The sequence below is a fragment of the Passer montanus genome, unplaced genomic scaffold (assembly GCF_014805655.1).
Source record: "Passer montanus isolate IOZ18808 unplaced genomic scaffold, ASM1480565v1 scaffold27, whole genome shotgun sequence".
NCBI classification, from domain to species: Eukaryota; Metazoa; Chordata; class Aves; order Passeriformes; family Passeridae; genus Passer; species Passer montanus.
In genome coordinates, this window is record NW_024367372.1 from 1,747,738 (window position 1) to 1,772,373 (window position 24,636).

The window sequence follows — 24,636 nt, forward strand, 5'->3', positions numbered from 1 at the left end:
AAACCTGCACAGAGGGGCTTATAAATTATAAATGCTGGAGATGTTGGATTTGGCTTTTACATGTGTAACTCCAGTTTGGTTACGTCCTCTGCAGGGCTTCCCTTAGGGTAGGCAACTGCTTCTCTCTGCCAGCAAAGGCAGAGCTGTGGAGATGCTGTCATTTGTTCCCACCCCCTCCAGAAGGCAACTGAACCCAGGGAATTGGTCCTGTGTGCTGAGCTGGCCTTGAGGCTGGTCTGGGAACACAGTTGAAATGGTAACTGCTGGGGAAGAGAGAGTTTTCTGGGATCTGAGAGGCAGTCCTGGTGTTCTTGAAGAGCAGCCTTGAACTGCCAGACATGCAGGCATATAGGTTCCTACAGTACAGCAGGGAAAAGGAGTTGTAGTTCTCAAAATTTGTATCTGGGATCAACCTCTTGGGGAATTGGCATCCTCTCTCTGGGCTGCAGAGTAAGGGAGAGCACTGGCTTGGTTTGTGCTGTGTTCAAGGCATTGGAAATGTCAATTCCAGCATTGTTTTAATAAATACAGTTCTGAAGTACAAGGACCCCTGGCTTTAGCTTTTAACTTTTCAAATTAATACACATTTGTATCTGGTTTCTATACTGAAATGTTGAAATGTAAGGCTTAGGTATGCATACCTCAAGTTTTCTATTTTCATTTTGTGGGAAGCAACAAAGGGTGAAATACTAAACAGGGGATATTCTCTGTAGGTGGTTAGAACACTGCATGTGATCAGCCTTTGGAGTGAGACCTCAGGAAGCCAGCAAGCTGATCAGAGGAATAGAGCATCTCTGCTGTGAGGAAAGACTGAGAGAATTGGGATTGTTCAGCCTGGTGAAGAGAAGGCTTCCAGCACCTGAAAGGAGCCTACAAGAAAGATGGAGAGAGCATATTTACAACAATTTGGGGTACCAGGACAAGGGAGAATGGCTTCAAACTGAAAGAGTAGGTTTGGATTGAATATCTGACAAACTTTTTGACTGTGAGGGTAGTGAGGCACTGGCACAGATTATCCAGAGAAGCTGTGAATGTCCCATCCCTGGAAGTGTTTAAAGCCAGGTTGGATGGAGCTTGGAGCAACCTGGGATAGTGGAAGGTGTCCCTGCCTAGGGCAGGGAGATTGGAACTAGATGATCTTTAAGGTTCCTTCCAATCTGGGATTCCATAATTCTAAGTTCACTTCAGTGTGGATAGTGGAAGGGAGACTGGAACCAGATGATCTTTAAGGTCCCTTCCAACCCAAACCATTCTGGGATTCCATAATTCTAAGTTCACATCAGTGTAAACTTGGGCACTGTTCCTCTCCCAGGTCCTGCAGGCTTTTTTCCATGTCTGCTGTTCCTTTGGGTGCTGTTGGATGCTGTGATCCTGTGTGGATCAGAGGCTGTCTGATGCAGTGTGAGTGTGCAGCATCCCGTGCAGCCTCGCTGTGCTCCGTGTAACCTCCCTGTCTTTTCTCTAGCCATGGAGCCAAGGGGGTGATCTCGATGCCTTTGCATAGATGTGGTTAATCAGAGTGGCCCATTGTGTCCCAGCACGGGGGATCGTCTCCTCTGGGCTGTCCTGTTGTGTTTCATTCCTCCAGGGACTGCAAACACACTCTGGGTTAACCCTGTTCACCTCTGGAGCAACGTGAGGTGTCTCCTACAGAACTGATGGAGCTGGGCTGAAACTCCCCTGACAGCTCTCACAGTTCCTCAGCAGGGGACAGAGGGGACACAGGAGCAATTATCATCCAGAGGGACTGAATGCAGAACAGACGTAAACACTGGGAGAACAGCACTCTGTCTTTCACGGCAAATTTACTCCTGTGACAGGGAAGTCCTATCCAGGCTGTTTGAAAGGCACACACTGTCAGCCCATTTCTGCTGTTCCATGCCATGAGCCCCATGAATGCAGCTGCTCTTCCCTCTCCTGGAACCTTTGGCCCAGCAATTAATATAATGCACCCTTGAAATCCCCGTGCCAAACAGCAGCTGCTGTTGTCACCTCATTTCTGTGGAAAATGGGAAGACAGCAGAAGAAAATGGGGCAGAAATTCACTTGAAAGGGAAAGGGGCACCAGCCATCCAGTACTTTCGCTGAGCCTTAGAGGATGGAAGCAAAACAAAAAATTAGGGGTCATTGTCCCTATGGAGCTGAAGAAGGAACAAGAGAGATCTAACATTTGTTCAAAATAATGTCTAATTTTAAATATCATTGTTAGAAAATGCTGCTGGATAATTGGAAGGAGAACGTGCCTGCCTTGCTCACAACTGCAGTCTGCCTGGCCATCTGCTCTGCCAGCAACAAATCCTGGATTGATCTGTGAGTGTGATTAATTCAGCGAGGACGACAGGATCAAGGGATCAGCCAGAGACAATATTTATACCCTACCTCCAACTGTGAATGTGCAATTGTTTGGTTCAGGAGTACAAAACAAATTGTATAGCTGTATTACTGGGAGAATAGAAAAATAGAAGCATCCACTCAAGAGCCCTCCTTTCCTTGGATGGCCCCATTCCAAGGTCTGTAAGTACAGTTTAATACAAGCCAGTTCCCTGTCTGGGAGGTGAACAAAGCTGTTCTCATCTACAGAGAACTTCTGCATCTTTACTGCTGCTGCCGCCTCATTCCTGTGGTTTAGTCCTAAAGCCTTGGAGGTACTGGCTCTGTGCCCTCATGCACACGGGCTGTGGATGTGGAGTGTGAGTCAGCCACTCCACCCAGCTCCCCGTGCCTGAGGTTACTGCTGGGAGCCACAGCCAGAGCAGAGCTGGACTTTAAATATCAAGAACAACCAGTGGGGTGGATTTCTAGCACTGGTACAGCTTTGAGCTGATTTGATAATATAGATGTAGCTGGAGAGACCAAAAGCAAGATTTGTGAAGGAATTTAGATGTGGATGGAGGCTTCTGAAATCCTATTTAGTGTGACTTAAGTGTGTAAATACACATTGGGCCTGAAGGTGCCATAGTCAGGGCCACAAGGGATGTCTGCAAGAGAACAGGAAGTCCAAAGTCAGAGCCCTCCACAGCTTATTTTTTCTGATACAAAGCTGAAGTGTGTATCTTACCTCCTTTTGGGCAGAAACAATAAGAATGTTAATCCCTGGAAGAGTTCCAGGCCAGGCTGGATGGGACTTGGAGCAACCTGGTCTAGTGGAGAGTGTCCCTGCCATGGCAGGGGGTGGAACTGGACAATTTTAAGGTTCCTTCCAACCCAAGCCATTTTGGGATTCTAAGAGCTAAGGACTAAGGGTGACATTTTTGGAGCTACCACTGCTACAGCTAGGCTAATGCAGAATGTTTTGGAAAATCCCCTCCTTTGTTGATGAGCAGCCAAATCCTGAAATGCATTATAAATGTATGGGTTTTTTTTAATACAACTCTTGGTCCCTTTTCCTGTCCACACACTGTTATCATGCTCAGAATTGTGTGGAAAGCCATTAACAGGAGCTCTACCCAGCATGAGAAAAACAAACCCTGTTATTGTGGGGACAGGTTGAGTATTCAGTATTTAACCTATTAAATGAAAACTGTTGCCATCTGACCAGTGAATGTTGGAGGGATTGAGGCCACGGGTGGATTCTGTAATGAGTCCTGGTGAGATGCCTGGCAGCACCCATGTTCTGAAATTGGGTTTTAAATGTGATTGTTTCTCTTGAGGCTGGCTTTCACGTGCAATGGAATTTATAATGTTAATTTGTTTATGTGATCAGTACTAAATGGAAGAGCCTAAGCAGGGATTCTGGAGGTGAGTTAATTAGTGCAATAGGAAAGGGTATTTGCCACTGTGGAAGGGGAGCTGGGGCACCTGCAAATGCAGGGATCTGTTTGTCCTGCTGATGAAAGACTGAACCAATGTCTGTTAGTGGATAAAGGGGTAAGTGGGTGAGGAGTCCTGTGCTCTGGCTGCTCCTGATGTGTATTTACAGGAGTGCAGGAAGGTGACCTTGGCTGGACTCTGTTAGAGATACTCAGAGAGTCTCTGCTAAATTCACAGAATCACAGGATGGTTTGGGTTGGGAGGGACCTTAAAGCTCATCCCATTCCACCCCTGCCAAGGGCAGGGACACCTTCCACTGTCCCAGGCTGCTCCAAGCCATGTCCAGCCTTGCCTGGAACACTTCCAGGGATCCAGGGGCAGCCACAGCTTTTCTGGGCACCCTGTGCCAGAGCCTCACCACCCTCACAGGGAAGAATTTCTTCCCAATATCCCATCCAACCCTGCCCTCTGTCAATTTGAAGCTCTTCCTCCTTGTCCTGTCACTCCATGCTTGTATAAAAAGTCCCTCCTCCTCCTTTTTATGAGCCCCTTAAATTGTAGATATAGACTCAGTTTTTCCTCTCCTGAAAACACAGTAAGTCAAGTCTATTAAACTCAGTAGGATTTTTATAATGAAGTTCAATAGTATTAGATTTCTCCTTGATATCTTTAACTGAAATGACAATTTTTAATGTTGAAGGATGTGGTTAACCTGTGCATAATTCAGAGAAATTGCTCCATAATCTTTCCTCACAGTTCTCTGCCAAAATCTTCCTCATGAACAGCCTGTAACACACTGAATTATGACTGATTATACGGCTGTTTTCCAATAAGGACAAGTACTTGAGAGGGATTTAAGATGAAGGGAACAGACACTGACATTTTCCCTGGGGATTCCAATCAGGATTAAACTCCTGTGTGTCCAGACTGGGCATCTCCAGAGCTCCTTTGTGGCTTCCTGGCATTGTTTTCAAAGTTTAATCAGAGAAGATACTCAGTCATTGTTTGATTTGAGATACTAAATGGATGTGAAATGAGAATTGATTAGGCCATTTTCTACAGAATTTACTTTTAATTTCCTTTTGTGTTATCTTTAAAAATAAATAAATCTATGATAAAGAAATCCTTCAGTGCAGAAATCTTTGTTGTGCAAGATTACAGCTGCCTTCCACTTTTCCTGACAGGATAATTGCAGTTGAATGGTATGCCAGCACCCGAGGGAATAAAACACTGCATTCCTTGAGGCAGAACCAGGATTAATTGCAAATGCAAGTATGTGGCTGACACACCTTTTTAGTTTTGAGACTGCACATCCCTGTTGCACAACATTTTCATGTACAAGAAGTCATCAAATACAGAAGTATCTACCTTGAATGGATCAAACTGCAGTGGAAAACCTGCATTCCCCAGCCCCAAGGTATAACAGGATCTCTGCACACATCCTGATTCTCTACCTCCCACAGCTCTTGGGAGGCAAACTGGCTTTGGATGGCTTTGGCAAAGCATGCAGCAGGGAGTATTCCAGCACAGTCCAGTCCTGTGTCTGTGGGAATAAGTGTGCCTGTGCAGCTCAAGTGTACTCCAAATAAGAAATAAGCAATTTGCAAATAAATAAGGCTAAAGAAGCATCAAGTGATATGAAGAAAGCTCTTATTGCAGAGGGATTGCAGAAATTGTTGTTTCTGGCTCCTCAGGAGTGAGGGATGAGGAATGGTTGGAAGGTGGCTGTGATGCACTGCCAGGGCCTTTTCCTAACCCATCCTGTCACCCTGAGCTGGAAGGAAACCACCAGAGGCTCTGCCCTTCCTGATGTTCTCACTGCCCAGTGGTCCTCTTGGCTGTCCTTCTTGCAAAGGGATGGGAAGGCTCCTGGGACAGAGCTGGGAATGGCTCAGAGCAGCTGCCTGGGCTGCAGTACCCACCCCACACTCTCCTGGCCCTGTGTTGTCTCACCTTCTTATTAATCTCAGAGTCACAGAATCATAGGCTGGTTTGGGATGGGAGTCCCCAAACCCCATCTGGTTCCAATCCCCTGCCACAGGTAGGGACACCTTCCACTGGAACAGGTTTTTCAGGGCTCATCTTCACTAAAATGTATTTAAAAATCTGTTTTCTGGCTTTCACATCAAAGTTTCATGGGTCACAATAAGACCACAGCGCTTTCATTTGGGAGTAGTTTGTGGATGAGATGAGTGATTTTATACTGAAACATCAACTTTATCTTTGCAACAGCTGATTTCCTAAAGACAGCTCATTTGCTACAGCCTTTCCTGTATTTTGGTGAGGGAAATAAAGTTTCTGCTCATCTCTCATTGTGACACTCCATTAATTGTGTATAAAGCTTTCCAGCAGATAACACCGGAAAATATTATTTAGTTTGGCAGCTGTTGGTTTTATGGAAATTATCCCTCACTCTTCTCCAGAGGAAATGATTGCAGCAATGTCACCCCAGCTTGCCTTTACTGCAAGGTGTCACTGCTTAAACTGAAACAACTTTTACATGACCTTTTGAAAGGAGAGTGGGGTGATCTTCTCCTCAAACTGTTTTCTCATTTTGCTGTTTCTGTTGGACAGGCTCCCATTTGTATTGATTTGGGATTGTATGAGCAGCTCTCCCTTCCCCAGGGCTCACACAGCACAGCCTTCTCCAGCATTTCTTCCTGCATTTGCCATCTCCCTTTTCTCCAGATGTAGCTTGTGCTGAGCAGGGAATTTTACATGATCAGGTAGAGATGAGACACAGGGGAATGGCTGTAAACTAAAAGAAGGACGATTTAGATGAGATATTAGGAAGAAATTCTTCCCTCTGAGGGTGGTGAGGCCCTGGCATGACTTGCACAGAAAAGCTGTGGCTGCCCCATCCCTGGAGGTGTTCCAGGCCAGGTTGGACTGGTCTAGTGGAAGGTGTACCTGCCCACAGCACTGGGTTGAAAATCGATGGTTTTTAAGTTCCCTTTCAACACAAACTCATGGAAAAGGTGTCAGTCCATGGCTTGGACAGGTTTACCCTAGGCTGAGTTAAGAACTGTTTGGATGGCTGGGCCCAAACAGGAGTGGGGAATGGTGCTGCACACTGGTGGTGTCTCCCAGGGATCAGTATAGGGCCCAGTCGTGTTTAATGTCTTTACTGAGGATCTGGCTGAGGGGATTGAGTCTACCATGAGCAAATTTGCAGACAATGCCAAGCTGTGTGGGAGTATGGATCTGCTGGAGGGCAGGAAAGCCCTGGAGAACGACCTGGACAGGCTGGATCAATAGACTGAGACCAAGAGTCCAAGGTTGAGTAAGACCAAGTGTCAGTTCCTGCACTTGGGTCACAACAACCCCATGGAGTGTTCCAGGCTGGGGCAGAGGGTCTGGAAAGTAGGAAAGGACCTGGGGGTGCTGTTTGACAGTGGCTGGACACGAGCCCAGGTTTGCCCAGGTGGGCAAGAGGTCAGTGGCCTTGGCATGTGGCAGCAGGAGCAGGGCAGTGACTGTCCCCTGTGCTGGGCACTGCTGAGACCACCATGTGCTGTGCCCAGTTCTGGGCTCCTCAATTCAGGAAGGACATTGAGGGGCTGGAGTGTGTCCAGGGCAGGGAATGGAGCTGGGCTGCGCGGCGGCTGCTGAGGCGCCCGGCAGCCCCCGCGCGGCCCCGCCGCCATGGCCTTCACGTTCGCCGCCTTCTGCTACATGTTGGCGCTGCTGCTCACGGCCGCCCTCATCTTCTTCGCCATTTGGCATGTGAGTACGGGCACCGTGGAGGGGGGGACCGTCCGGGGAACGGCTCCGGAGAGCCTCCAGGGCGGCTCCGGACGGCTGCCGAAGGAGCGGGGGAACCGCATCCGGAACCGCCCTAGGAGCGGGAATCGGCCTCTCTGCGGATAAAATGGGGTTTTGTACGGGCGTGGGGTGGCTGGGCAAGGGGCAGTGGCTTCCCGCTGACAGAAGGCAGGGATAGATGGGATGTTGGGAAGGAATTCTCTGTGAGGGTGGTAAAGCCTTCCATGGGTTGCCCAGAGCAGCTGTGGCTGGGAATGGCCTCAGAAAACCTAAGGGGAGGCTTGGATTGGATATTATGGAAAAACTGTGCAAGAAAACAATGGCCAGTCATTGAGAAAAGGTTGCCCAAGGAGGTCTGGAGTCCCTATCCCTTGAAGTGTTCAAGGAATGACTGGAAACGACACTCAGTGCTCTGGTGTGTTGACAGTCACAGGAGTCATTGGAGTCGATGATCTTGTAGATCTTTTCTAAACTAGGTTCTGCACTTCCATGATTCTACGCCAACCCTCTCTCACACCGCGCTCCGCAAAGCGCGATCGCACTCCCTCCTCCCACGCTTTAAGGTGAAAAACCCGGTTTTTGTTCCATCCCCTCCCACCCCCCCTCACGAAATGGCGGCGGCGGGCGGCGCCGGCAGGGGGCGCTGCGGGCGCGGCCATGGCGGCTGCGCGGCGGCTGCTGAGGCGCCCGGCAGCCCCCGCGCGGCCCCGCCGCCATGGCCTTCACGTTCGCCGCCTTCTGCTACATGTTGGCGCTGCTGCTCACGGCCGCCCTCATCTTCTTCGCCATTTGGCATGTGAGTACGGGCACCGTGGAGGGGGGGACCGTCCGGGGAACGGCTCCGGAGAGCCTCCAGGGCGGCTCCGGACGGCTGCCGAAGGAGCGGGGGAACCGCATCCGGAACCGCCCTAGGAGCGGGAATCGGCCTCTCTGCGGATAAAATGGGGTTTTGTACGGGCGTGGGGTGGCTGGGCAAGGGGCAGTGGCTTCCCGCTGACAGAAGGCAGGGATAGATGGGATGTTGGGAAGGAATTCTCTGTGAGGGTGGTAAAGCCTTCCATGGGTTGCCCAGAGCAGCTGTGGCTGCTCCTGGATCCCTGGCAGTGCCCAAGGCCAGGCTGGATGGGGCTGGGAGCAGCCTGGCATAGCGGAAGGTGTCCCTGCCCGTGGCAGGGGGTGGAATTGGATAATCTTTCAGGTCCTTTCCGACCGAAACCATTCCATGATTCTGTGATTTGCTGGCACTGGGAGAGCAGCCAACAGGACCCTGCCTGCGAGAGCTGCTCTGAGGGAGGATGCGATGCTTGGCAGGACGTTTGTGGTGTAAATCTGCCTTTTGCACTTCATGCTGCATCTTTGTCTTTAACTTTATGTCAAGAAAAAGACCAGTATACTTTTTTTTTTTTTAAATGGATGCACCTTTTTGAGGTATAACCTGCTCTGTTATCCTGCTTTGTAGGGAAGTTGGACTGGATGATCCCCAGAGGTCCCTTCCAGTCTTGACAGTTCTGTGGTTCTGGGATGTTTGTGGGCTCAGGATTTACATTGACAATGAGGAAAAATATCTGTTGGCTTTTAAGCTTGCTCTTGCTTTTTCTGGATTAAGGAACCCCATGCCAGGTTCCTGCTGGCCACCATGAGTGTCCTGGGTGAGGCTGGGGTCTGCACAGCAATTGGGGTTGAAAACTGAAAAAGGGGATGTAGGAGATTCATTGCAGGCAGGAAGAGAAAATGTTGGAGAATAGTCAGAGGCTTTTGAATATCTGATGAAACTGCTGCTTTGGTGTTTGTAAAACCTGTTCCACATCTGTCCTCACTGTGAGTTGATGTAGGCAGAACTTAGGTGAAATGTTACTGAGAACAAAGGTAGCAGCTCTGTGCCTAAATGGTACTTTTAATGGAAAAAACACAAAATTGCTCCTTGGGAATCAAAACGCTTTCATGTTTTTTCCCTCCAGATTATAGCATTTGATGAACTGAAGACTGACTACAAGAACCCCATAGACCAGTGTAATACACTCAATCCTGTAAGTAGCACACCAAACATTTTGTTTTGCTGAATAAATACATGTAAAGTGCTTATTTTTGGTGTTATCTTGATGCAATCAGCCTGGGCAATAGAATTGCATCTGGGTTGAGAAGCCCTCGCTGTTGGTAGAAGTTCAAGCGAAATTCTTTGTCTGATTCTTTAGTTTCAAGTTGAATATTCTGACTGTTATTAATCTGATGGTGATCTTGTCAGCTGTCATACTAACATTCTTTCAATCTGCTTTCCACATTTTCGGCACAAAGACAGTTGAAAAGGTCAAAAAGATTAAAAGAGTCAAAATTGCATTAAAGGTGTGTACTGCTTTTCAGTTTCATGTTTTTGAACTTCCCTTTCATTTTGTTAGGAACATTTGTAATACTATTTAGCTGTTTTGTTTAGTCTGCCTGTTCATCTGCTCGTTATTTGTTCGTTGGGGTTTATAACAGCCTCATAGATTTCCATATTTTGTGCCAAACCAATTCTGCTTGCTTACCCAGCAACTTGGGGAAAACTGTTACATGCCTGTTAGGTGTCAGAAAATAACTTCAGGCAGAAATAAATTGTGTTTTTTCAAGTCAGGTTTACTGAATTCAGATTAGAGGAGAATACTTGAGGGTGTTTTAGGCATTGACCAAGTCAGTTCTGATCTTTTTTTGAGCATTTGGGTGAGTGGAAGGTGGTAGGTGCTATCCTCACTTCTCTGTTCTGTGTTCCAGGATCAGGGGTGTGTCCCAGTGTCCTCTCTCGGATGCAACTCAGACACTCCTTGGCTTAGGAAAAGAATTTGAGGCAAACTATTTGCCTGCATCTCTGACAGGCCAGCAGCATCAGGGAGGCTTGTTAAAGAACACAGAGGTTGATCCTGCAGCATTTTGTGCCTTTCTTATGGCTTTGCCTTTGTGTGTGCCCAGGCTGAGGGAGGATGCAGGGGCAGCACAGCAGTGTGGCCTCAACTGTAGCTTTAGTGTGTTCTAAGTGAAATACACAACAAAAAATAAATTTGCTGTAACTGGGGGGTGGGGGAGAGGGTGTTATGTGTACAGCACACAAATGAAAGTGAATATTTCAGTGTGAGGAGGGGAGGAGGAGAGGAGGTTTGCTGCTAGGAGAGCTGTGCATCTAACAGTTTCCCTTGCTTGGTCTGTTCCAGTCATCTCTGCTGCAGTGTGGGAGAGGCCAACTCTCATTACATTGATGCATTATGACCTTACTGCAACCTTTGTAGTGTAAAAATGTGCATGTTTAACTGAATATTAACCTTCTGCTGCCCCACGTGCATGGAGTGTCCTTTACATGGCAGCTTTGCAACTGAAAGTCTGAAATAATCTCATATTTGCTGTTCTGTGGAAGCAGGCTAGTCCCCAGAAGTGAAGTTCAGGCTCTTGAGGGGATCTGGTACGTGGTGCTGGACAAACACAGGGGTGTGTTGTTTTCCTGTGCAAAGAACCAAATATCTTGGTAGGAATTGAGGCACCTCAGTGGAAAGATTAGCCTAAAATAGTAACTCCTTAGTACTGCTGATTCCTTCTCTTCCCTGCTCCTGTTATAGTCATGTCTTTTCTCAGCAACCAGATCCATCCTCCCTCACTTCTGTGATAAATATGGTAGGATCTGATGTAATTCATTTTTCTCTAAGACAGGCAGGGAGGATCAAGTGGGGGAGATTAGAAAGAGGCAGGGATCCTGGTGTGGGAGTGGGGTATAATAAACAAGAGAAAAGAAAAACTCATTTTGAGATGTGTAGGTAAATAAATACAGATTTTTCAGGCCTGGTGAATCTGTCTGAGCAGGCTGCCAAATGCATCGTGTGTTGGACAGGGTGGTTCTGCTATAAATAATTGCCATGTATAAATGGTAAGTATGCAAAGAAGGATCTGGATGAAAATATTTACTTGAAACATTTTGTGTACAACAGCTGAATTTTGGTGGTGTTGATGCAACTTCGCTTTGTTTGATATTCTTCATTTAGAGAATTAGAATGTCATAGGAAAGTAGGTGGTGAGTTGTTTGTAGGTAGCTTTTAGATTTCTAGGAAGATATTCTGGAGTTTTAACTGAAGAAGAGCAGAATGTGTTGTGTGTGTACATGCACATACAGGTAGACAATTTAAACCTTTGGGTAGAAATGGGGTATTTTCCATGAGGAGGAGTTCTATGGGGCCTGAGTTGAGAAGGTGAAAACTTTACAGGTCTGCTGCTTCTGCTCTGGAGCCAGGCTGGGAGAGCTGGGAATGTTCCCCTGGAGAGGAGAAGGCTCCAGGGAGAGCTCAGAGCCCCTGGCAGGGCCTGAAGGGGCTCCAGGAGAGCTGGAGAGGGACTGGGGACAAGGCATGGAGGCTCAGGACCCAGGGAATGGCTCCCACTGCCAGAGGGCAGGGATAGATGGGATACTGGGAAGGAATTCTTCATAATGAGAGTGTGGTGAGGCCCTGGCACAGGGTGCCCAGAGAAGCTTTGGCTTCCTGGATCCCTGGAAGTGTCCAAGGCCAGGTTGGACAGGGCTTGGAGCAGCTTGGGATAGTGGAAGGTGTGGAACTGGATGGGCTTTCAGGTCCCTCCCAACCCAAACCAGTCTGATTTGTATCATTCCTGGTAATAAAGCAGTGAATAGCAACACTTTGGGGTGACTTGGATAAAACTTAACTCGTGTGTTGGGTGTGAGATTTCGCAGCTCTTTGCATGTGTTTACTCTCTGTACCTCTCCATGTTGTTCCTATTAACAACACTAATCTATGCAGCATTCCATGCTTCCTGTGATTCCGTGGTACCTGGGACTGAGCTCTGTGGGCTTCTGCTGGAAGCATGATGCTGTAAAGCATGCACAGTGGGAACCTGTGAGGGACAACTGTCTGCTCAGGGCAGCTCCTCTGCAGACCTGTGTGTGCCACCACGTCACCGCTGGTTTGGTTGGGTAAAGCTCTGCCTGGGGTGTTACATTTTGGGAATATTTCAACTTCGGAAAGTTCTGGATCTGTGAAGACCAAAACAAAGCTGTAAAACAGGAAAACACAAACTTCTTTTTGCCTATAAACTGTTCTGCAGAGCATGTTTCCTACTGATATTTCTCTGTTGCATGAGCAGAAATATCTCAGTGACCTCTTCTGAGTGTCATGCATAAAGCGTGGAATCTGTTAATTTAATAGAAGCAATAAAAAAATATTGATCTGACCATTAAATCTAATAAATTTTTCTCCTTGGTTCATGAACAGCATGTGAAAACAGCAAGGCACATAGTGCTGGCTGCTGCTTTCACGTTCCACAGTCTTGTTCTTGTTAGTGTTGGTTTTAAATAATATTTTTAAGCAATCGTGTGCCTCCAAAGTAGCTGAAATGCCACGTTTTGTTTTGTGCAATCGAAACTTCTAACTCACCTTTTTCTTTTCCAGCTTGTACTTCCAGAGTACCTCATCCATGCATTCTTCTGTGTCATGTTTCTCTGTGCAGCAGAGTGGCTCACACTGGCTCTCAATATGCCCTTGTTGGCTTATCATATTTGGAGGTAATTTTGGCGAGTCTGTTGCGCTCAGTGAATTGTTACTCATTCTCCTGTTGCTGTCTTCTGTCCCGTGTTCTGTGTCTTGGGAAAACCCAGATGCTTTCTGGGAAAGTTCAGGTGATGGCTGTACAATAAGAACCATCTCCTGGCTTTCTGGGGTGGTTTTTATTCTCTTGTGCTGTGTGAGGATTGAGTTGTGTGTGTTGAAGTCGCTGCCATGCCAGAGGTGCACTGAGACAATTCCCAGTGTGGAATGCCAGTTGAAGTAGCAATTCAATCTCTTCTGCCATTCCTTGAGACATGGGAATAGAATTGCTTCTCTGTAAAGGGAGGACTCCTTGTCTCAGTTGTGGCATTCCCTGGTGGGTGGGGCAGGACTCAGGGTTCCTGTGGCTGTCACCCCACACTGTGCCTCGTTCCAGGTACATGAGCAGACCCGTGATGAGCGGCCCGGGGCTCTACGATCCTACGACCATCATGAATGCAGATATTTTAGCCTATTGCCAGAAGGAAGGATGGTGCAAATTAGCATTCTACCTTCTGTCTTTTTTTTACTACCTATATGGGTAAGTTTTCCTCTTCAGTCTGAAGCTTTGGCTCAGTGCAGAGAGAAATACTGTCCATAGGAATGTGATCCTTCTCATGCTGGAAGGGAGCCTGTGAGAGCTGGGACTTTGGACAAGGGTGTGTAGTGATAGGACATGTGGGAATGGCTTCCCACTGCCAGAGGGCAGGGTTAGATGGGATATTGGGAAGGAATTGTTCACTATGAGGGTGGGGAGGCCCTGGCACAGGGTGTCTACAGAAGCTGTGGCTGCCCCTGGGTCCCTGGAAGTGTCCCAGGCCAGGTTAGAGGGGACTTGGAAGCACCCTGGCCTGGCCAAAGGTCTCCCAGCCCATTGGTGGGGTTGGAGCGAGATGATCTGTGAAGTCCTTCCAACTCAAAACATGCTGGGAAATCTGTATGATCACCTACAGTGCCAGCTTTCCTGAAAATAATCCCCATTCACCCCTGGTTCTGCTTTAAAACACAAATCCTAATTTGGTCAGAATTACTATTTTGAATCTCTGTTCCATGACTGTAGACTAAAAATCTCAAAATTTTTCTTCTGTTAAGCATAATATAATAAATCCCAGGGTATTTTAATTAAGAAGCTGAAACATTGTTTTCAGAGGAAAGTGTTTGATGTAAATGTGATTTTGTTGAAGTCAAAAGTAGAAGTCATTTTGTCAAATCTTCAGTCACAATCCACATGTCTCACATGGACTTGTTCCTTATAATAGACCCTGTTAGAATTAAATGTGTAACACTAATCAAAATGATGCATCTTAATATATTTTTTTTTTTTCTTCTGCAGCATGATTTATGTTCTGGTGAGCTCTTAAGAAGACATTCACCAAGCTTTGTTCCAGTTAAGTGCATGCAAAAGCCACAAAAAACATGGATTCTTTACAACAAGAACCTCTGACCAAGATTAAATCCGGAACCTGACGTTCACAATTGAGTTAGAAAACAATGACTCCCCTATTTTTAAAATATTTCCACATTTTATACTTGTGGAAAGACTGTTTTCTTATATTTTACTGGGACGCTGGAATTAATGAATTATGTGTAAATTAATATAAAGATGACTGGGGTTTGAAAAGTTCTGACTTTGCACTCCATAAGGAACAGCCATAACCTTCAAGTAGGTGTTGGTCACTACTAGCCTTAGTACTCTAGGGGTTTGCTGTAGGATGGGCTTTGTAGTGGCTCACTTGGACTTGTGTATCCCACTCTTTACTCTAAACCAGCCCTAGCTCCAAGTGCTTGGGAATGACTGGAATGCTGTATGTTTTGCCCATAGGTGATGTTGGTCTTAGGATATTAATTCATGGACACAAAAGCAAAAATAGTTGTATTTTGGTTTATTTTTTTATTATCTGGTTAATCTTCCCCTGTATGTGCATCCATAGGTCCAGAGCCTTCTGTATCTTCTCCAAACACTAACCCTGCTTTAATCTCGAGCCTGTGTCATTGTGATAGGAGAAGCTGAATTTCCATGGAGGAATGAATTTAAATGTTCTTTTTTTTTATGTCTGTGCTGATTAACAAATGGACAAACCTCCAACGTTTATCAAGTCCAATGATGAAAACACTCTTGGGTTTAAGAGTAGTAAATACTACAGACTCTTTCAAAGCAGAAGGTGAGATTGTGAAACTGCCCCGCTGTTCCTTAGTGCAATAAATGATAATAAAAACCAAATCTCAAATTCAGCAACATTTCTTTTTTATGTGGTGCCTTTTGTTTTGTTTACAAATTCAGCAGATCCTCGCTGTGTTCATCAGTTGTTTTACAGTAGATTATTGCATTCCCTTTAAAAATAGAATACAGAATTTAATTACCTCTGGAAAAGGGAAGCTCTGATTTCCTGAAGCTTTTTTCCCTGAAGTAAATAGCAGATGGGGCATGGAAGGATGTTTCAGATAAATATTGCATTGTAAATTGTGACTGTGAACAGCTGCTTAATTTACAAGTAATAATTAGGGATCTTTTTCATTTACCTGTGCTGGAGAACAATGCAGAGTTTCCCTGTTCTAGTAAAAACTTTTTTTTTTTGCATAAACTGTGTATTTGTTCACTTTGGGTCTCTTGGGTGTTAGGGGCAGTGAAAATTGTATGAGTGGCTGCACTAGGTTCCACCAGAAATCCAGATATTCCAACACTGGTGTTGGGCAGTGGCAATGGCTGAGGGAAGGAATATGAAACAGGGCAGGTGTTGAGTGTCTGCCTGAAGAGGGAGAAATTTGGAAATAATTGTTACAGATGTCCTGAGTGGGCTTTGGCATTTTAAAAAGCTCTGAATGGCTTTTGTGCCATCAGTTCAGCTGCTTGTGGAGCACTTTGTAGCCTGGTCTGGAAGATCACAGAATCCCAGAGCAGTTTGTGTTGGAAGGGACATTAAATTAAATCCCATGTCATTCCACCCTGCCATGGCAGGGACACCTTCCTCTATCCCAGGCTGCTCCACCCCTGGTTTTGGACACTCCAGGGATGGAGGAGCCACAGCTTCTCTGGGCAATCCTGACAGTGAATCTGCAATGGAATTGCTGTGTGTAAAAAATGGCATTTAACAGTTCTGCCAGACTTCACTTAGTGGCTCTTATTGTTGAGGACATGGTGAAAATGTCTCCCTTTCCCCTTGTTTGTGCTGGGTATGAATGAACACTTTACTCATGTCACCTGTCACAGGGGCTAAGTGTGGTCTCTGCTTGGAAGTCCTTCCATGGATTGGGACTGTCCTTTCTCCTCCACAATGTTCCCCTTTTCTAGGCTATTATCACACAAAGTTTGGATTCCCAGGGGATGGAGAGTGGTAGATTCTAGTTTTTATAAATATACTGGGGGGTAAGAGAATTCAGACTGTGATAAGTTAAAGTTCTCTTTCCTAATTAATAATAGTCCTGACAGTTTATTGCTTTGTACATAAAATAGATTTTCTCACATTTCCTGTGCCCCTACTGCTCAAACCTTCAGCATTCCATGACTGTTTTTTTCCTCGTGCAACCATAATTTTTAGCTTTTCACCGAAGAATTTTTGAAAGGCTTTTTTGGAAACTCATGAATATTGTTCCTATTGGCTCATTTTTATTTTTCTGCTGCTTGGCTCTTCCAAAGATGTAAGAGATGACTTCAGCCTGTGGAAGCAAAGCTCATTAAACCTTTCTTATGTTTGTATGTTTATTAATCCATTATGGAAACAAGACTGGCTGCTTGTAGCCCCTGGCTCTCCTCAACCTTCTAAACAAATCTCTTGTTCCCTTGGCATTTGGGCTGGTTTGAGCCAAATTCCACACGGGAATAAACAATGCAGGCCTGAGTGAGCCCAACTGACAGCTGCTCCTGCAGCCCCTCCAGCTGCAAGGGCCCAGCAATATTTACCAAAGTGTTTGCACTGTCCTGCTTCAGCTGGACCTGGGGTGCAGATGGGTATTCCCAGCTGCCAGGGGTGTGGATAACACCATCCCTGTCCTGCAAAGTCAGCCTCCTTTCCCAGGAATGTTGGAGGAGCTCTTGTGTGATGCCTTGCTGGAGTACCAGGCCTTTGGCATTCAAAATGTGGTCCTGATTGTTGTTTTTAGAGTTCTAGTAGGCAAAATGATTATGGAGAAGATAAAGAACATTTCTCTTGCCCTCAGCAAGCTTCCTGCTGAGTCATGTGATAAATATTTAATATCTGAAAGCCATTAGTTGCAAGGATTAAGCACTGAAGCACATATGGGGCAGGGTATTTGCTGTAAATTATTCTATACTGTGAAACTGGAAAAGTTCCTGTTTGCTGTTAGAGTATGGAGGGGAATGGCAGTAAACACTAATCAATCTGCAGAAAGCACATTGTGCTCAAAGTTCAAATGTTAAAAGATAAATTCTGAAGTTCACAAAGCAGGGACTTCTTCAACACCAGGCCCTTGGTGTTGTGTGGGGTCTTGTCCCAGCTTTTGACTTGAGATGGTCCTGAACTTTATCAAAATCCTGAACTTTAGCAAAGCCAGGAACTTTGAATGGATATAGTGAATCAGGAGGGCTGGGGACTGCTAGAGGCCCGTTCCTGTGAGATCCTGCCAGCCCACAGCTGATTGTTTACTCTCAGTGCTGGCAGCAGGCAGAAGGGCTGTGCCAGCTCACCCACGCAGCTGCAGCAGTGTCTTCCTGCCACAGTCACCTACAACCCCCCTGCTGGCTTTGTCACAGATTTGTGGTGCAACACCACCTGCTTTTGGAATGAGGAGACTCCTTCCCAAATACCCCTCAACACATGGAGCAGAACCGTGACACTTCACAACAAGTTGTTAGGAGCTCGTAAGGGGTGAGTGCTCCAGCTTGACTTGACTTTGCTTTACAGCAGAGCCGATGGTGTGAGGGTGTTTTTAAACAGCTCCAGAGATGGAATTTCTCTCCAGCTCCATTCTCCCAGCAGAACAGCAATGGACACAAACACACTTGTACACGTGTTTTTCAGGCAGCGAGTATTAAAGTCACCAAAGATGGGAAGATACCACATGTTCTCTAGGATTTCCTTCCCCATCCCAATACTTTACACACGGATTTGGAAGGCAGCAGCTGTGTCACAGAGGCAGTAGCACTGAGGAAAGGGCAGGAGAGAGGTGTCTTGTCCAGGAGTTCTCCACACAGGCACAGACGCCGTGGCAGGATCAGCTACCGCGATGCCGATCTCAGCAGCGGGTCCTCTGTTGCCAGGTGTGCAGCCAGGTTCTCCCGGAAGTCATGGAGGAAATTGTACTGCTGGAAATGCACAACCAGATCTGCAGTGAGTGCTCTGTGCTTTAGGAAGAGGCACCACCTGTGTTAAAAAGCTGTTTGATAACCCTGGATGAAAACTGCACCCTCTGGTACATTTGTTCTCCGTGTGCTTACTCCACATCCTCTGGGATTTTTCACTGTCAGACACAGATTCCATGGATGTTGACTTGGATCCTGTGCTTCCCCATAATGGCCACAGGTGATGCATCACCCCAAGGTAATGCAAAACATGGTCCTCAGAGGTGGGAGTTGTCACAATTCAAAGCTGCTTTATTTTGAATCATGGAATCATTTAGTTTGGAAAATCTAAGGTCTTTGAGTCCAACCATTCCCCCAGCACTACCCCCCATCCCTAAGTGCATCCACACGGCTTTTAAATCTCCAGGGATGGGGACTCCACCACTGCCATGGGCAGCTGTGCCAGGGCTGGATAACCCTTTCAGTGAAAAAAAACTTCTCCATTATCCAACTTAAACCTTTTCTGGCACAACTTGAGACCTTTCCCTCTTGTCCAGTCACCAGTTTCCTGGGAGAAGCTGTTTCTTGAAAGCAGGAAACAGCTCAAACCCCAGGGAGCAGGTGTTGGAAATACAGAGGTATCTCTGGGAAGTGAAGGAGGGGACGGCTGAGCTCTCCCTGGTGTTTGGACCTGTGTATTACCTGCTGCAGCCCCCTTACCTTGATGGTCTGGATGGCCCCTGATCCTCTCAGGCTCCTGAGGCTCTCGATCACCTGCTGAGGTGCCAGGGTGTCTGAAAGCTGGAGCAGGAGACAGGCAGCCACTGCAGGGGAAAGTGTTTACTCCTGAATGCTGCTGGGCACCTCTGACTGCACACAGCCACTGATTTGTCCCATGAAAACCACCCTGGCAAACCTATCCATGTCCCAGAGCTCTTGGATCTCTTGCAGAATCCTATTTCTGGGCACTGGCCCATCTGCCTGCTGCTGCTGCCTAAGCTTATGGGCTTTGTAAAAAGGTGAAAACCCTCAAACTATTTTCCCCCTGCCTTCCCAGCAGCATCTGGCACGTAATTCCTAGGCTTTTCAGGAATGAGTGCCAGTACACCCAGTTAATTCCCCTTTGTGTCTTCTGGCCATATCCACACCCCTTCCTCTGGAACACACAGTAACTAACGCTCCTGAAAGCTTCAAGGGGCAACACTGGGATGAATCAGATGCAGAGGAATTGGTTCATGTCCTTTCTATTAACCAGGCTGCTCCTGGCAGTGACAGTTTGGATTGCATCCACAGAGAAGCAATTTGGCTCTGTGGGTTTGTGGGATGGGTTAATCAGGCATGGAGACAAATACTCACCAAGGCATGAGCGTCCAAGGCCACCATAACAGCTGGGAGAAAAGAAAACATCTGGTGTAATGAGCTGTGGCAAACTGCAGCACCCAGGGACCCCAACACATAAATAGATGGACACAGTTCTTGCCTTAATATAATCAAGAACAGCAGTGGTAAAAAAAAAAGTCAGAACAAGAATTTCTACATATTTTCTATGTTCTATTTCTATACCTACAGGGATATATCCTATTTATTCTGCAGACCTTCTGTGTCTTTCCATGGAAACTTCAATTTTAAAGTTCCCCTTAATACCTGCTAACAGTCCCAAAAGCACAGGAGGACAGGAAACAGTAGGAGGATGGACAATTTCAAATTTCTTTAAATCCTATTCCAGATTAAGGGTTTGAGGACAGTTGTGAGGAGAAGAGCAGGGTTCTGTGTCAGCAGAAAGACCAAGGACTCGGTGGATGTCTGTACAGGAAGGTGTCAGGGAGATCATTCAGGGAACACAGAATTTGCAAAGCTCTTCCCCCCTCTTCTGAGCTCAGCTAAATAAACTCCTTTAAACCCATTCATGGAAATCAGGAGTGAATTTTGCACTGCTGGAACCCACTGAGTCCCTGGTAAATAGTCCAGGGATATGTTATAGACTCATAGAGTGCAAGGGACCTCAGAGTCCCTTCATTCCGCCCCGTGCCATGAGCAGGGATACCTTCCACTGGATCAGGCTGTTCCAAGCCCCATCCCTGGCCTGGAACAATTCCAGGGATGGGGCAGTCACAATTAGCTCCCAACTCATTCTGTACACCTGATATCCAGGTAGGCTGGGAGCAAGGAACCCTGTGGTGCCACCCAAAACACACTTTAAAACTCCTGCTGGACAGAGCAAGGGGAAATAGGACATTCTAATCTTGAAATGGGATATTCTGATCTTCTGAAAGGAAGAATTCTCTCCAAATAGCTGCAGGAGGAGGAACAAGCAGACATCACAGCATGAACTAACCCTAAAGAGTGCAACTGCCTTTTCACACCATCCTATTTCCCCTGCTCATACAGCTGGAGGGGAGCTGGCATCCTTTACAGGAACATGGGGTGATTGGGAGGCAGCCAGAACTTACTGTATCATTGTTTTCTGCTTATTTTCCAGGCAGCTTCTGAGCTCCTCCAGGATCTTGCAGCAGGTGGCAATGTCAGGAGCACTGCCATCAGGAATGGGGTGGTGGTGCACACACATCCCGTGCTGTTGGTAGGCGTCCATCAGGTTTGGTACTCGGTACTTTGAGAGCTCTCCTCTGGTACAAAGCACAAAGACATCCTGGACCCCACAGCTCTTCAGTTCTCCTGCCAGCAGATTAGGACACTTGCAGATAAACAAAAGCCTATCAAGCTTAAGGATAAACAGCCCTGAGTCTCTTGTTTAATCTTTGGGGCTGAGATAACAGGAGTGAGCAGTTTTGGTTTGAGCATTCTTTCTTCCACTGAGTCTCTCCCACATTTCCCTTCAGGTAATCCAGGAGAGGACTTTTCTCAGTTCAGAGGGAATCCTGAGAGAAGTGTCACTGGAGAGCACAGCAGCACTCAGGACAGCCTGCTATCCACTTCAGAATATTTCTGGCCCATCTCCAGTTAAAATCACAGAATCCCAGGATGGTTTGGGTAGGAAGGGACCTTAAAGCCCATCTCATTCCAGCCCTTCCACTGTCCCAGGCTGCTCCAATCCCCATCCAGCCTGGCCTTGGACACTCCAGGGATCCAGGGGCAGCCACAGCTCTCTGTGCCAGGGCCTCCCACCCTCACAGGCAGGAGCTCCTTCCTAAGCCTGACTCACCCAAACATTGTGGGGATTTGCTGTCAGTCTCTGCTCTTTAGTGCTTACAGATGAATACTCAGCACAAATCTTTACATAATTGCCTCCTTTCTACCCCAATTTCACTTTTCTCTGGGAAAAAGGAAGACTACAAGCTTGTAATTCATCTTGGTCCCAGCTGCTCTGAAGATGCCTCACGGGTTCTGTGCAGCTCCTGCCTGGAAATATCCTGACTATTTATTCCATAGTCATGGAATATTCATGGAATTGCCCTTGGCACAAGGAACACTCACCTACATCTTTCTGAAGGTTTCTTCTGATATCCTTAAACCTGCAACCTGAAACAAGTTGTGAACATCTATCACCACTGGGGTAAGTGACATTTATGGGATGGCAGCTGCAGCAGAACAGAGCAGGCAGCCTCCCCCCCAAACCAAAGCAAGGAACAAAGCCACGCCTGAACAAAACACAGTTCCTGTTTTTGCAAGTAGATCCCTGGTGCAGAAGACAGTTTAAACACCATTATCTGCTTAATACTGTAATGTAATAGGATTAACTAAAGAAATCTGCCCAAGGTTTTAAGGTGCTTTGTGTTTTCCAGATGAAAAGTTTTGCATATTTTAAATCAGGATACAGCATAAAATCCCCCCACAAAACACAAAAAATCATCCAACAAATAAAAGGGGTGAATAAAGATCACTTAAGAGTTGAGTGGAGATTCACCATGGCTGCAGTTTTGATAGTTAAAAATGCAGACAAAGTTTATATGTTTATTTTTTCAACTAAAAAACGTGATCTTGCATTAAGATATTCTCTAGATTAGCTTTGGTGTTTCCAAAACCCTTATTCCAGGGGTAGATTACAAAAGAAGTCACTCACAACACAGAAATTTGTGGTACAAAGTATTACCCCTCTTCAGCTTTCAAATATGCCTGCAGATTTCAGTGAATGCTTCTTACCTGGAAGGGAACATAATCCCAGGAACTCTGAAGAGTAGACAGGAGACAAAGACAACCTATTAGAAAATAAAAAGTAAAATAAATAAAAAGCAGAAGGGAAGATTTCAATTATTTAAATATATAAATGTCTTTGGAGGGGGTGTCAAGAAGGTGAGGCCAGATCTTTTCACCAGTGTCTGGTGGGACAATGAGGACCAACAGGCACAAAATGAAACATGGGAAGTGAATATGAGGAAAAATGTTACTTTGAGGGTGACAAAAGGTTTGGGTTGGAGGGAACATTAAAGATCATCTTGTTCCAATCCCCTACCATGGGCAGGGACAATTTCCACCAGCCCAGGCTGCTCCAAGCCTTGTCCAACCTAGCCTGGAACACTTCCAGGGATCCAGGGGCAGCCACAGCTGCCCTGTGCCATGGCATCACCACCCTGTGAGTAAAGAACAGAGGCCTGCAACGGGCTGCCCAGGGAAGTTGTGGAGTCTCCTTCCCTGGAAACAGTCAAAACCCACCTGGATGGGATCCTCGGCTCCTGCTGTGGGTGACCCTGCCTGGGCAGGGCGGCTGGAGCAGCGCTGGCCTCAGTGGCCCCTTCCAGCCCACCCACACCCACTGACACTTCCCCAGCAGCGCAGCCTGGAAGGTGTCCAGAGCCCGGCTCGGGCTTTGCTTGCGGAGAGAAAACCCTCTTGTTTCTCAGGATACCGATTTAATGCTGTTTCAGGATAGGGATTTCATACAATTCCCTCAGAGAAAGGATCCCGCGGGCGTCCCCTCACCAGGAGATGTGGAGCGGCGGGCTCAGGTCCTCTTCGGCGGCTTCATCGTCTGAGGAGGCGAAGCCGTCGGCTGGCGCCGCAGTGGGCTGCGGGGAGCTCATCGTGGGGCCGGGACCCTCGATAGCACCAGGATCCCGATCCCGATCCCGATCCCGATCCCGATCCCGATCCCGATCTGGCCCCTTCCAGCCCACCCACACCCACTGACACTTCCCCAGCAGCGCAGCCTGGAAGGTGTCCAGAGCCCGGCTCGGGCTTTGCTTGCGGAGAGAAAACCCTCTTGTTTCTCAGGATACCGATTTAATGCTGTTTCAGGATAGGGATTTCATACAATTCCCTCAGAGAAAGGATCCCGCGGGCGTCCCCTCACCAGGAGATGTGGAGCGGCGGGCTCAGGTCCTCTTCGGCGGCTTCATCGTCTGAGGAGGCGAAGCCGTCGGCTGGCGCCGCAGTGGGCTGCGGGGAGCTCATCGTGGGGCCGGGACCCTCGATAGCACCAGGATCCCGATCCCGATCCCGATCCCGATCCCGATCCCGATCCCGATCCCTCAGAGGCTTCATCATGGCGCCGCTCCCCGCCGCCGCCCGTTCAAATTGGCCCCGCCCACCGGCCCGTCTCCCAATGGGAAGCTGCGGCTCAGCGGGCGCGTGGAAAGCCGAGCAGGCCTTCCCTCCGGTTTCATGAGAGGAGCGCTCTGATTGGTGAGCAGCGAGAAGAGCGGTCTTTAATATGCAAATAGATGCGGTGATCTCTGCGCTCATTGGGTGAGGAGGCGAGGCGGGAGGGGGCGGTCTCGAGCCTGGGGGCGGGGCTCCGTGAGGGCTCCGTGAGGGAGGGGCGTGGGCGGACCCCCCCCCCTAATTCCATTTAAAATCCCTCTCGGGGGTGTGTTCATCATTCACTATCCCATTCCTGGTAATCCCAGTGGTTCTTAAGAGTGATAGGGCAAGGGGAATGAATTCACAAAGATATATGGCAGGGTTAGATGGGATATTGGCGAGAAAACTTCCTTGTGAGGGTGGTGAGGCCTTGGCACAGAGAATCTGTGGCTGCCCCGTCCCTGGCAATGTTCAAAGCTCAGCTTGGAGCAACCTGCCTGCTGATGGCAGAGGGTGGAACTAGGTGGGCTTTAAATTCCCTTTCAACCCCAAGCGTTCCCTGATTCCATGATAAAACATGGAGAAGGATGTGAGCCTTCACTCACAGGGATGCAGGGATGATCTTGAGCAGGTGCCTTGTGGGGTTTTGGGTGGTCAATTCCATGTGCAGAGACCACAGGACTTTCTAACATTAGAAAATGAGCTATTTCTGCTCTTTTAAGCCATGAACTTGAAGTCAAATATTCTTGTCATGGTATTGCTTTCAATCGTGCTGTAAAAATAGTTTTTTGAGGCTCTTTCATGGAGTTTTTATCTGAACACAACTAGCTCCAGGGAAGAAAAAATACTTTTGGCTCCTTC

General features: G+C 47.2%; 2 protein-coding genes across 4 annotated transcripts; one reads left to right on the forward strand and one right to left on the reverse strand.

Annotated features, from left to right (window-relative positions):
• Positions 1 to 8,163: 8,163 nt before the first annotated feature.
• Positions 8,164 to 15,638, forward strand: CNIH1 (cornichon family AMPA receptor auxiliary protein 1). Of its 2 annotated transcripts, XM_039712787.1 has the most exons (6): positions 8,173 to 8,311; positions 9,474 to 9,542; positions 9,808 to 9,855; positions 12,930 to 13,042; positions 13,462 to 13,605; positions 14,398 to 15,638. In XM_039712787.1, the coding sequence occupies exons 1-6, from the start codon at positions 8,231 to 8,233 to the stop codon at positions 14,423 to 14,425; spliced, it is 483 nt and encodes a 160-aa protein (XP_039568721.1). In that variant the 5' UTR covers positions 8,173 to 8,230; the 3' UTR covers positions 14,426 to 15,638. The 2 variants fall into 2 exon arrangements, with proteins under 2 accessions (XP_039568722.1, XP_039568721.1); XM_039712788.1 differs by lacking the exon at positions 9,808 to 9,855 and having other exon boundaries at positions 8,164 to 8,311; positions 14,398 to 15,302.
• CDKN3 (cyclin dependent kinase inhibitor 3) lies at positions 14,803 to 23,831 on the reverse strand. Of its 2 annotated transcripts, none has more exons than XM_039712785.1 (7): positions 23,546 to 23,831; positions 22,399 to 22,454; positions 21,733 to 21,777; positions 20,751 to 20,973; positions 19,657 to 19,688; positions 19,021 to 19,124; positions 14,803 to 18,324 (listed from the first exon to the last, which is right to left on the reverse strand). In XM_039712785.1, the coding sequence occupies exons 1-7, from the start codon at positions 23,737 to 23,739 to the stop codon at positions 18,238 to 18,240; spliced, it is 741 nt and encodes a 246-aa protein (XP_039568719.1). In that variant the 5' UTR covers positions 23,740 to 23,831; the 3' UTR covers positions 14,803 to 18,237. The 2 variants fall into 2 exon arrangements, with proteins under 2 accessions (XP_039568719.1, XP_039568720.1); XM_039712786.1 differs by lacking the exon at positions 23,546 to 23,831 and adding an exon at positions 23,176 to 23,338.
• Positions 23,832 to 24,636: the final 805 nt, after the last annotated feature.

Excerpts from the sequence above, each read along its gene's own strand:
- CNIH1 (XM_039712787.1), top strand. The coding sequence starts at position 8,231 with ATGGCCTTCACGTTCGCCGCCTTCTGCTACATGTTGGCGCTGCTGCTC. Across the intron at positions 9,856-12,929 it reads GAGTCAAAATTGCATTAAAG|CTTGTACTTCCAGAGTACCT; the intron begins GTGTGTACTGCT and ends TTTCTTTTCCAG. Across the intron at positions 13,606-14,397 it reads TTTTTTTACTACCTATATGG|CATGATTTATGTTCTGGTGA; the intron begins GTAAGTTTTCCT and ends TTTCTTCTGCAG.
- CDKN3 (XM_039712785.1), bottom strand. The coding sequence starts at position 23,739 with ATGATGAAGCCTCTGAGGGATCGGGATCGGGATCGGGATCGGGATCGG. Across the intron at positions 19,125-19,656 it reads CCTTGGACGCTCATGCCTTG|TGGCTGCCTGTCTCCTGCTC; the intron begins GTGAGTATTTGT and ends TTTCCCCTGCAG. Across the intron at positions 18,325-19,020 it reads GGGCCATCCAGACCATCAAG|CAGTACAATTTCCTCCATGA; the intron begins GTAAGGGGGCTG and ends GTGCATTTCCAG.